The sequence below is a fragment of the Tachypleus tridentatus genome, chromosome 4, assembly GCF_004210375.1.
Source record: "Tachypleus tridentatus isolate NWPU-2018 chromosome 4, ASM421037v1, whole genome shotgun sequence".
Taxonomy (NCBI): Eukaryota; Metazoa; Arthropoda; class Merostomata; order Xiphosura; family Limulidae; genus Tachypleus; species Tachypleus tridentatus.
The window spans coordinates 71,206,463-71,218,653 of record NC_134828.1 but is presented as its reverse complement, the minus strand read 5'-3'; the positions used below and the strand labels follow the sequence as shown (position 1 = coordinate 71,218,653).

At 33.8% G+C, this 12,191-nt stretch overlaps 1 protein-coding gene across 3 annotated transcripts in view; it reads right to left on the bottom strand.

Moving 5' to 3' along the window:
* mst (misato mitochondrial distribution and morphology regulator) overlaps positions 1-11,276 on the bottom strand; it is a 31,749-nt gene extending 20,473 nt beyond the window's left edge. For 2 of the 3 annotated variants that reach the window (XM_076499192.1, XM_076499193.1), the window contains exons 1-6: positions 11,010-11,251; positions 9,911-9,997; positions 8,774-8,889; positions 7,335-7,410; positions 5,434-5,469; positions 5,134-5,194 (exon numbers count right to left, since the gene is read on the bottom strand). In XM_076499192.1, coding sequence (XP_076355307.1) covers positions 5,134-5,194; positions 5,434-5,469; positions 7,335-7,410; positions 8,774-8,889; positions 9,911-9,997; positions 11,010-11,090 — 457 coding nt within the window. In that variant the 5' untranslated portion in view covers positions 11,091-11,251. Of the gene's footprint in view, positions 1-5,133; positions 5,195-5,433; positions 5,470-7,334; positions 7,411-8,773; positions 8,890-9,910; positions 9,998-11,009 lie in introns of all 3 variants that reach the window. The other variant, XM_076499194.1, reaches the window with a different exon arrangement.
* Positions 11,277-12,191: the final 915 nt, after the last annotated feature.

Below are 12,191 nucleotides of genomic sequence, written 5' to 3'. Positions count from 1 at the left end.
AGTGCAGTTGGAGTACTGCTTAGCTTCAATATGATCCAGGGTAAGAGATATGGCGTACAGTTCAGCAGTGAACACAGAAGCTGTAGAGGGGATTCTGCGTGCAACCACCGAACTGCAACAAACCATGGCAGAGCCCACAGAAGTACCTGAGTTGCAACCATCCGTATAAACTAGAATGGAAAGATTTTCGAAAATGTTCAGTAAATAAAAGAGGTAATTCCAATCAGGAGTATCTCCCTTTCTCAGATGACTTAAAGAAAGTTCACATTTGGGGACTGTAATAGGCCATGGTGGGATGGGCTGACCAGTGGATTCTGCAATGTTATCCAAAGACAGACCCAAATCATCCAATTGTGCCTGGATGCAAAGGCCAAAAGGAGCAATGGCAGATCATCTGTTCTGAAAAAGTATGGCCCACTGAGGAAGGAAAACACATCTCCAGGTGGGATGCTTTGGTAAGGAATGAAGTTTCGAAGAATATAGTAAAGACAGTTGCAAATGGCGAAGGTGCAGAGAAGGTTCATGAGATTCTACCCATAAGCTCTGAACTGGGGAGGTGCAGAAAGCCCCAGTGCAGAGTCAAAGTCCTTGGTGATGAATGGGGTCCAGCATCTTTAAGGCCAAGGGTCTGGCAAAGCCATAGACCATTGATCCATAGTCGAGTTTCGATCGAATAAGAGCACGATATAGCTTTAACATAGAACATCGATCTGCTCCCCAACTGGTGGTAGAGAGGAAATGGAGGATGTTCAGTGCTCTTGTGCATTTGGCCCGTAGCTGCTTTAAGTGCTGACAGTAAGGTCAGCTTACGGTCAATGATAAGCCCCAAGAACTTGGTTTGAGGGACCGCTGGCAGTGAAACTTCACCAACACAGAGTTCAGGATCAGAGTGAATACCCCAGAGGTGGCAAAAGTGCATGCAAACGGTTTTAGAGAGAGAGAAATTAAAGCTGTTTGCAGTGGTCCACTTCAGTACACGATTGTGGGCAGTTTGTAGTTGCCGTTCAATATATCTCATGTTCGACAACTGACACAAGACGTGAAAGTTGTCGACATAGAGCCCGTTTGCAACAGTGAGAGGGAGTTGTTCAGTGATAGCATTTATCTTTCTACTGAAAAGTGTGACACTCAAAACACAGCCCAAAGGACTCCAAGTTCCTGTGGAAAAGAACGGAAAAGTGTCGAACACAGACAAACTAGGAATCTCCTGTCCATTAAAAAATTCTTAATAAAAATGAGTAAATGGCCATGTAACCCATATATATGGAGAAAAAAAGAGTTGGTAAAAATGCTCATGCAGTAAGAAAGAAAATGGGTCATAAGAAACAGGAAAGAGAGCTAAAACATCATGCAGCTGAGGAATAAAGTCTAAGAACAAAACATAGAAGTCAAAATGGAATCTTCTTAAAAGATATGTGAAAGCATGGCAAATTCAGGAAGTGGAAACAGCAACCTAAGTCCTAGTCAGACTGCACAGGTTCATGAGGAAGTGGGGCAATATGTAATGTTCAATCTCCCTGGATAAAAAATGTAGACCAATCTCCCCATCAAGTCACCTGCACCTGAAGTCTGTGATAAAGTGTGTGTTAAAATGTAGACACCCAAAGTAGTGAAATTGACTTTGAAACTCATGCTTCAGAAGTTAACAAAACCAAATGTATTTATTTTAAATAAAGATGATTATAATTAAATGGAATTAATGTAACATTAAAAAAAATTAGAACACTTCAAGAAATAATTATAGCTCAAACTGAAAGACAAAAGGAAAGACGTTCGAGTACAAGTGCTGCCAACTGAGAAGTGATAGTTTGATCGAGGTACACAGGGAGTTACATGTCCTGTGAGTGTAATATGCTCATAGTGGTGGATGAGAAGTGATAGTTTGATCGAGGTACACAGGGAGTTACATGTCCTGTGAGTGTAATATGCTCATAGTGGTGGATGAGAAGTGATAGTTTGATCGAGGTACACAGGGAGTTACATGTCCTGTGAGTGTAATATGCTCATAGTGGTGGATGAGAAGTGATAGTTTGATCGAGGTACACAGGGAGTTACATGTCCTGTGAGTGTAATATGCTCATAGTGGTGGATGAGAAGTGATAGTTTGATCGAGGTACACAGGGAGTTACATGTCCTGTGAGTGTAATATACATAGTGGTGGATGAGAAGTGATAGTTTGATCGAGGTACACAGGGAGTTACATGTCCTGTGAGTGTAATATGCTGAGTGGTGGATGAGTGATAGTTTGATCGAGGTACACAGGGAGTTACATGTCCTGTGAGTGTAATATGCTCATAGTGGTGGATGAGAAGTGATAGTTTGATCGAGGTACACAGGGAGTTACATGTCCTGTGAGTGTAATATGCTCATAGTGGTGGATGAGAAGTGATAGTTTGATCGAGGTACACAGGGAGTTACATGTCCTGTGAGTGTAATATGCTCATAGTGGTGGATGAGAAGTGATAGTTTGATCGAGGTACACAGGGAGTTACATGTCCTGTGAGTGTAATATGCTCATAGTGGTGGATGAGAAGTGATAGTTTGATCGAGGTACACAGGGAGTTACATGTCCTGTGAGTGTAATATGCTCATAGTGGTGGATGAGAAGTGATAGTTTGATCGAGGCACACAGGGAGTTACATGTCCTGTGAGTGTAATATGCTCCTAGTGGTGGATGAGAAGTGATAGTTTGATCGAGGTACACAGGGAGTTACATGTCCTGTGAGTGTAATATGCTCCTAGTGGTGGATGAGAAGTGATAGTTTGATCGAGGTACACAGGGAGTTACATGTCCTGTGAGTGTAATATGCTCATAGTGGTGGATGAGAAGTGATAGTTTGATCGAGGTACACAAGGAATTACGTCCTGTGAGTGTAATATGCTAATAGTGGTGGATGAGAAGTGATAGTTTGATCGAGGTACACAGGGAGTTACATGTCCTGTGAGTGTAATATGCTCCTAGTGGTGGATGAGAAGTGATAGTTTGATCGAGGCACACAGGGAGTTACATGTCCTGTGAGTGTAATATGCTCATAGTGGTGGATGAGAAGTGATAGTTTGATCGAGGTACACAGGGAGTTACATGTCCTGTGAGTGTAATATGCTCCTAGTGGTGGATGAGAAGTGATAGTTTGATCGAGGTACACAGGGAGTTACATGTCCTGTGAGTGTAATATGCTCATAGTGGTGGATGAGAAGTGATAGTTTGATCGAGGTACACAGGGAGTTACATGTCCTGTGAGTGTAATATGCTCCTAGTGGTGGATGAGAAGTGATAGTTTGATCGAGGTACACAGGGAGTTACATGTCCTGTGAGTGTAATATGCTCATAGTGGTGGATGAGAAGTGATAGTTTGATCGAGGTACACAGGGAGTTACATGTCCTGTGAGTGTAATATGCTCATAGTGGTGGATGAGAAGTGATAGTTTGATCGAGGTACACAAGGAGTTACATGTCCTGTGAGTGTAATATGCTCATAGTGGTGGATGAGAAGTGATAGTTTGATCGAGGTACACAAGGAGTTACATGTCCTGTGAGTGTAATATGCTCATAGTGGTGGATGAGAAGTGATAGTTTGATCGAGGTACACAGGGAGTTACATGTCCTGTGAGTGTAATATGCTCATAGTGGTGGATGAGAAGTGATAGTTTGATCGAGGTACACAGGGAGTTACATGTCCTGTGAGTGTAATATGCTCATAGTGGTGGATGAGAAGTGATAGTTTGATCGAGGTACACAGGAGTTACATGTCCTGTGAGTGTAATATGCTCATAGTGGTGGATGAGAAGTGATAGTTTGATCGAGGTACACAGGGAGTTACATGTCCTGTGAGTGTAATATGCTCATAGTGGTGGATGAGAAGTGATAGTTTGATCGAGGTACACAAGGAGTTACATGTCCTGTGAGTGTAATATGCTCATAGTGGTGGATGAGAAGTGATAGTTTGATCGAGGTACACAAGGAGTTACATGTCCTGTGAGTGTAATATGCTCATAGTGGTGGATGAGAAGTGATAGTTTGATCGAGGTACACAGGGAGTTACATGTCCTGTGAGTGTAATATGCTCATAGTGGTGGATGAGAAGTGATAGTTTGATCGAGGTACACAGGGAGTTACATGTCCTGTGAGTGTAATATGCTCTAGTGGTGGATGAGAAGTGATAGTTTGATCGAGGTACACAAGGAGTTACATGTCCTGTGAGTGTAATATGCTCCTAGCGGTGGATGAGAAGTGATAGTTTGATCGAGGTACACAAGGAGTTACATGTCCTGTGAGTGTAATATGCTCCTAGTGGTGGATGAGAAGTGATAGTTTGATCGAGGTACACAGGGAATTACATGTCCTGTGAGTGTAATATGCTCATAGTGGTGGATGAGAAGTGATAGTTTGATCGAGGTACACAAGGAATTACATGTCCTGTGAGTGTAATATGCTCCTAGTGGTGGATGAGAAGTGATAGTTTGATCGAGGTACACAGGGAATTACATGTCCTGTGAGTGTAATATGCTCCTAGTGGTGGAGAGATAAGGAATGATGATTTACATAAGTGACACATTGGAATCACTTGATTCTAATTGGGGTGAGGAGGGTGGGGAAGAAGGCTTGTGGCATGTAAAGAAAAAGTTTGTACATAGGGAGCAGCAGTGAACGACAATAGATAATCTTGTGAGAGAGTGAAGTTCCATACTGAAACTTCTCTTTAAAAAGTTTGAGCAATCTTTTTGTCTTTCAGTTCACTTTTAACAAATAATAAATCATACTACTTGATACAAAAACAGTAAACTAAAGTAATTCTCACAAATTAAAATTTATTAATTTCTCAAACCCATTTCAGAACAATTTTTACAGTATAAATTCTGACACATCACAATTAAATTATTTTGCACCACAAAAAGTTCATTTAGTAAAAACATTAACCATCTAATTCTTTTCCCTTTACACTAATTTAGCCATTACTTTGTATTACTATAAGTATGGTGCTGCAGCTTCTAGATACAGGCACACTTGGGTTTACTATCCTTTTACAAAACTTATGGCTTAACATAAAATAGGTCTAAAACAGATCATTTATAAATATTAACATAAATTATTTTTCTTATTTACACAAAAAAGTATTCCTTTTAAGTGCATACCTTGACAAGTATCTTTTTCATCAGAATTTTCACAGCTCTCAGTATCTTTATAGTATGACCTCTGTTGAATTAAAAACAGACTAAACAAAATTGAACAGTTGTACTAAATGGCCAGTTTAAAGTACACATTATAACCTTTTATGGTGTCACATTCAAAGTTTAATTAAACCACTTTATTATCAATGTATGTCAGTAAACTTAGCATGAAAAAGTAGTTTTTAATTCAAATATTTATATTATCCAAGTTGTAACTTCTTAATTTCCAAAATAACATTTAAAAAATAATCCATCTTCATTTACCTGTAAGACATGATGCGTTTTGCTTCCGACTTCTCCCTTTCAAAATTTGTAACATTAAATGTAGGATGTTGAAATTTCCAAATAATTAGAAACACAAAGTATGCATAATTATTTAATAATCTAAAATTTTCAACTCCAACCTCCTTGAATGAATACATTAATACATTAAACACCTCACATCTCACTCCGACTTTCAACATTAATTAGTAACCACCCTTACATGGCCAATGAACTATACTTATAACTAAAAAGAAAGATAAAATTTCATCTACATGAAGCCAGTTACTAGTTCAATTTTGATGCACAAGTTACTTGACCAAAAAGTCTTTAGATACATGATCATTATACTGCTACTCCAAACAAATATCAGTATTATTTATTGAATCTGTTTATACCTTACTATAAAAGCCAAATATGTTATACTAGTTTCGGAACACTTTTTTCTAGTGACTAATATTATTTTTATATGTTCTAAAATGCATATCTGAAAGCTACATGAAACCCAAATTTGTGTTTCTCAGTAAGGTTCATGGAAAAACATTTATCCAAATGAAAACTACCTGGAGAATTGTTAGGTACTACAAATACTTTTTTATGTATAATTTATCTGAACCCTTTAACTAACCCAAACAAAAAAAAAGTATTATTCTATTGAGCTAAAGCTTCAGAAATACCAGATATCTGTTTGTAATAAATTTTAATCAGTAAAACACATTTTTTTTTCAATACATTACTGGACAGAATTGGTGGCAGTATAACTAACAACTTAGACATAAATTAAAGCTGCACTCCCACTTACACAGGAGCTTCCAAATATTTATTGTCCTCCATAGTCTCTGATTTTGACTATTCTTAACACCAGGTTCATTTCTAGATCAGTAAATGAGAAGTAGTCATTATTTTACTTTTATGAATTTGCCTCAGAACAAAATAAGCAAAATGAAAACAAAAAAAGCCCTTCTTAATAACATTTCTTTTCCATGTGTAAAAAGAAATATATTATACCAATTTATTTAAGTCCACTAAGTTAGTAACAATATTAAGCTTATGGCTTCCACTGCATTTCCAATAAGAATTGTGATCGATAGAAATAATACAGCTACTCCACTTTTCCAAAATTAGCTGAACAAGGTGTTCTGGGGTAGCAACCAAGATTCTACATTCATTCTGTTTGTTTATTTGTTTTGAATTTCATGCAAAGCTGCACGATGACTATCTGCACTAGCTGTCCCTAATTTTGCAGCATAAGACTAGAGGGAAGGCAGCTAGTCATCACCACCCACCACCAACTCTTGGGCTACTCTTTTACCAATGAATAGTGGGATTGACCATCACATTACAACATCCTCATGGTTAAAAGGGCGAGCATGTTTGGTGTGATGTGAATCTGAATCTGCGACCCTCAGATTGCAACTCGAGTGCCTTAACCACTTGTCTATGCCGAGCCTACATTCATTCTGAGCAAAGAAACTTTGAAGAAGAGGTGACATTTTATGGAAAGGATTTATAAAATATTAAATAATTTGTAAACATGAAACTAAGAAGAAAATTTTGATTCTTCTACATAATGTGGTAAGAATGAGGATTAGAAAAGCTTTTAGTAGTAACATCAATCATGCACATTGTTTTTTTTGCAGGTGTCAGACTGTACACACATTTCAGCCATATCATTAAGAACATCTTTTTTTATCATATTATATGTATCTGTACTTGTTATATATATATTGTAATTCATAATCTTTTATACATAAAAACACCTAAAGCTTAATATGTTATATTGACAGAATAGTGGAATTTATGTTAAGCTTTTAAAACTTAGCACAAAATAAGGTAGCCATTACAATTAAAATTAACAAGTGGGTATCTCTTTGGAGCTACACTAAAACCAAAAGTATTTCTACCTGATTTTTTTCTATTTGCTTTAAAAATTCATTTCTTCTTGCTGGTTCGCTTTTGAAAATGTCTACATTTCCATCCCTAAAAACCAAAATAAAAAAACAACAACACTTTGTATTATAAAAGCCAAATCAAAATCTTATTGTTGACCTAATCACTGATAAGATGGTACTCTTTAATCACAGCAATGATTTTAAATACTCACACAACTCACTAACATAAACACAAACAGTTACCAATATTTAAACATACGTATTCATTAATGGCCTTTTGTTCAAAGCTTTTCATCTGTGACCATGCATATAGTTAAAACGAATAAAAATACTGAAAGAATATAAAAAGCTTATTAATAAAGTTTTCAAGAAGGTAAAACACTTATTTATTTATAAATTTACTCAAGTTTTAAGGATGAAATATGAAGATTACATGTAAACAAATGTGTTAAACATTTCATTTGGGATTACTTTCCACCATTAAATCAAATATAAAAATCATAACAACCATGATTATAGTGAGAGAATAATACAGCCTAATGCACAGACAGAGTGTATTTTGATATCAACATTTGACTTAAAAGAAAGCATGTGTGGTTCTTAGAATTTGTAATCACTACTAATGCAGAACCTGATAAATATTTATTTTAACATTTTATTTGGTTCAGTTACTTCAAAAACTATAAAATATTTAGAATTATTTTTCTTATTCTAAAAAAAGGAACAGTTTCATCAATATTTGATTTATCTAGCTTTTAGAACCTCATACAACAATTATAAGAATCAAAATTACACTAATATAAATAGTACCAGAACATACAAGTGGCTTTCCATAGTACCAGAACATACAAGTGGCTTTCCATAGTACCAGAACATACAAGTGGCTTTCCATAGTACCAAAACATACAAGTGGCTTTCCATAGTTGGACAAAAAGTCACCTCACATCAACTTTTGTGTACTACACACAGCTAACCTACTTCAATAATTGCAAGTTCTATATTAAACTATTACTGATCTTTTATCTATCAGTGAGGGATTTCTCATCAATCTTAACTCTTTAAACATATTACTAACAATAAACATGAAGATTCCTCCAGTCATCATTAACATAACTTATCCTAAGAAAAAGGATAACAACTTTCCTTTAACAAAATATTTCTGTTAACAATACTGAGTTAAGTACTGATTGTATGTATCTGGCTAATTATGAGAAAGAATACTGTACAGTTTTATGCACACTTCTTTGAATACAATCTCAGCATAATAATAAATGAGATCAAGGAAAATATAAATTTTATTTTATGAACTATGCTCTAATTTTCTTTTCCATCGATAAACTTGATTCAAATCAAATTCAGCATTTTAAAAAAAACTCAAACACTAATTACAAGTCAAATATAAAAATTCAAGCACCTGTCAAATAAAAAATGCAAATCTAAAATAAGTTTACCATCCACAGCTAGGTTTGGTATAAGAAATGTCATATAAAGTTCCTGTTTGCTTCAAAGTGTTTAAACTTCCTTTCAGATCTATAGCAAGAAGACGAGGCGTATAGGTAGTGTGACCCTACAGATAGAGATATAGTTAATTTTATCAGGTACCTATAAATAAAAGAAAATTAATACTTACTATGATGTAATATCTTAAAAGAATTAATGGAAGAGATGAAATATGTAAACATTTAGAGTTAAGCCAGTACAAAACCTTTGAATACATTTAACCTCATAAATGCATATGCCTCTAATAAGTTATTTTATAGCCTTTAAATACAAAATAGCAAAAACAAAGTGATGAACCATGTAATTGAGTAGTGGTTATTGGGGATTACAAAACAAAAATTCAGATCCTTTTAAATTTCACCACGTGAGAAATCTGGAAGCATAGATTATGTGTGTGAAACAAAAAGAGAGAAAAACTAAGTGCTGAATATTTTTTTTATGTGACAGTCTTACTGATAAATGAAAATGTTTTATTTTTCAAAGCCTTATTCAAAACCAAGTTTACATACCATGAACAAAAAAAATGCTTAAGTATTACTGTTTCATTTTTATTACAAAACATATCTGAGGAATAGCTCATACAGCATGAGGCCTGCATTATAATAGTGATTTAAAACTGTTTAAATTGTTTCCCAAAGTATATGCATTACTTACAGAAAAAAATTCACATTTAAAAAAAAAAAGGTTGACACAAAATCTTCATCCTTAGTTTAAAAATTATTAAAATCTCATTAAAAATAGAAAACTTGTGCATAGAAGAAAGAAAAATCATAATACCATGTAAACTATATATGTAATGCAGTGGCAAAAAGGTTACAGGGATATATGTATATCACAATTCTGGGGACAAAAAGCATACAAAATTCTGTGTTTTGTGATTTTTATAATTTTTGATAAGCCAGAAATTTGGTAATTGCCTTCCTGTAAAAAATGATATGCCTTAAATACTATTTTCACACACTTCTTACTTTAAAACTGTAATGGACAAATTAAGATGAATGTAAAAAAGTTTACAAAATAAGTAATATGCATCATTGGAAAAAATGTTAGTTTTAGGTTGAATATCCCCAAAAATTTTCAAAATTTACCCTTAAGGTTTTTCCTTCACAGAAATGTACGTCATGATTGATCTCCAATTCAGGAACTTTAGTTGCATCATAACAAAAAGATGCTTCCTGAAAATAAAAATATTATAAACTCGTGTTTTCATTCCAGCAAAGTTTGAATATAAAACTTATCATTTATGAAACAAATTATACATCTTCTTGAACAACAATATGAATCAAAGAATATATGACATGAAATAATAAAAATGAAATTGTCCTTTTATACAAGTGTAAGTATATAACAAGTCTTCTATGTTATCATAAGAAAATAATGGTCATAAAATTAAGATAATGTATCAAATAATACAATAACATATAGATACATACAATAATTCCTAAATTATTATTTTGTCTTGAACAGCTGCCCTAAGCTACCTACTGCACCTATTGTGGGGAATCAAACCATAGAGTTTAGCAATTTTAGTCCACAGTCTTACCACTGTCTCATCAACAGACTCTTTTCTTTAAAAAATAGGTTTTCAATTAAGACCAATGGACAATTTAAAAAGAAATTCCATATGCCCCAAGTTAACTACTAATTATAAATACCAATTCTACAAAGTTTCATCATTATAAATGCCAATATTTTAAAAATAAATTATTATTCAGAAAAGCATAATGTCTTAAAACCATAAGTCATTTTTAATCATCAAAGTCAATTGGTAACTTGACACTAGTAGTGATTCTATTTAAAAAGGCTGAAATTGACAAAATATGCTTGCACTATTGAGTGTGTGATACATTTAACCAGGAAGTCAGTAAGAAATGAATAAACAAGACTACAAAGTATATATCAACCATTGTTTTGACAACATAATTTGTAATAACGGGCTTCAGGTAACTAACGTTATGACACTTCTCTAAAAAATTCAAACACGTAATACTAATAAGAAAAATACCTCGAACTGTAAAATTTATTTATCCCTCATTTACTCTCACTGTTAGTCTTACACTAATAGATTGTAACTCGATATGCTATTTCTAGATGTGAACTCTGTAAGAATATATATTGAAATTCAAATAACTAAGTTAGATAACATTTCTATTCATTAAAACTTTTTACATTAATTATAAATTATACCTGCAAATTCCACCAATGAGTTCCCACAAAATTCGAGTAATGTCCAATCTGAATGGTGATTATTTCTTTGGTGTTAGACATAACAGATCTGATAAGCTCCAAAATAATTATAAAACTAACCTAAATATTAATAATATGCTCATCCAATGGCATTTACCATTGCTCTATTTACCTTTTCAAAACTTAAAATAGTTAAACTGATACAACATAGGCTTAGTAATATATTGATTTTAAGGACATCTAGTGGCAAAGAAACAACGTAAAGAATATTTTGAAAATATACCAAATGAGTGTTAGTAAAACAAACTTTATTAAACACCATATAAGTATATAACAAATATAAAAATAACAAAGTATTTTCAGCCAACAGCTGCATTTAAAAAGCTAAACAAAAACAGAAAGGAGATTAGGAAAATAATAATACAAAATATTCAGGTTTTACGTAAAACACCATTTAAATTCGATAATGTTCCATCATTGTGGATTTACACTTTGTGTTACCTCAACATTTTTAAGGCATTTATTAACCAGCTTGACATTTTCCAGCATCCCAAAATGTTTTACATTACAGATGAATTGGCACACAGAGATTCGATATATTTCTTCCCCTATATGGTTCATCTGTAGTAATTATTTCACAGCTCATAATTATTATGAACTGTCGCAAAACCTAGTTACAACAAAAGACAGTACAATACTTCTTTTGTTAGAAGCAATGATTAACAAAATATTAACTAACGATAAAAGATAATCTGAAAGTGTAGATATTCTATGGTTCAAAAACCAACACTGTATACATATATCTCGATGAATTAGCGAGGAGTTTAATCACGGTAAATTTACAAGACAAATTTGTCTGCAGAACATAAATTCTGTCATAAAAGAGGTCATTACACAGGTTTGGCATAATTTCATCTTATTGTTGTAATCCATATTTTTAATGTTTTAATTTATTTGTTACATACAGGATGCATAATTTTAAAATAAGCCAAGAAAGTTCTAAGTTTTTCCTACACTCAAAGCTATATTATAAATACAAAATAGCTTGTGAACTATGTGAAGTTATTTTCAAGACGGAGGGTCGAGTCAGTTGGTGTGTTTTTATGAAGTGTTTCTATAGGTTTACTATCGTGTTTTTTGAAGTACTTTGTACAAGGAAGTTGATTTGTTTTACATTAGTTA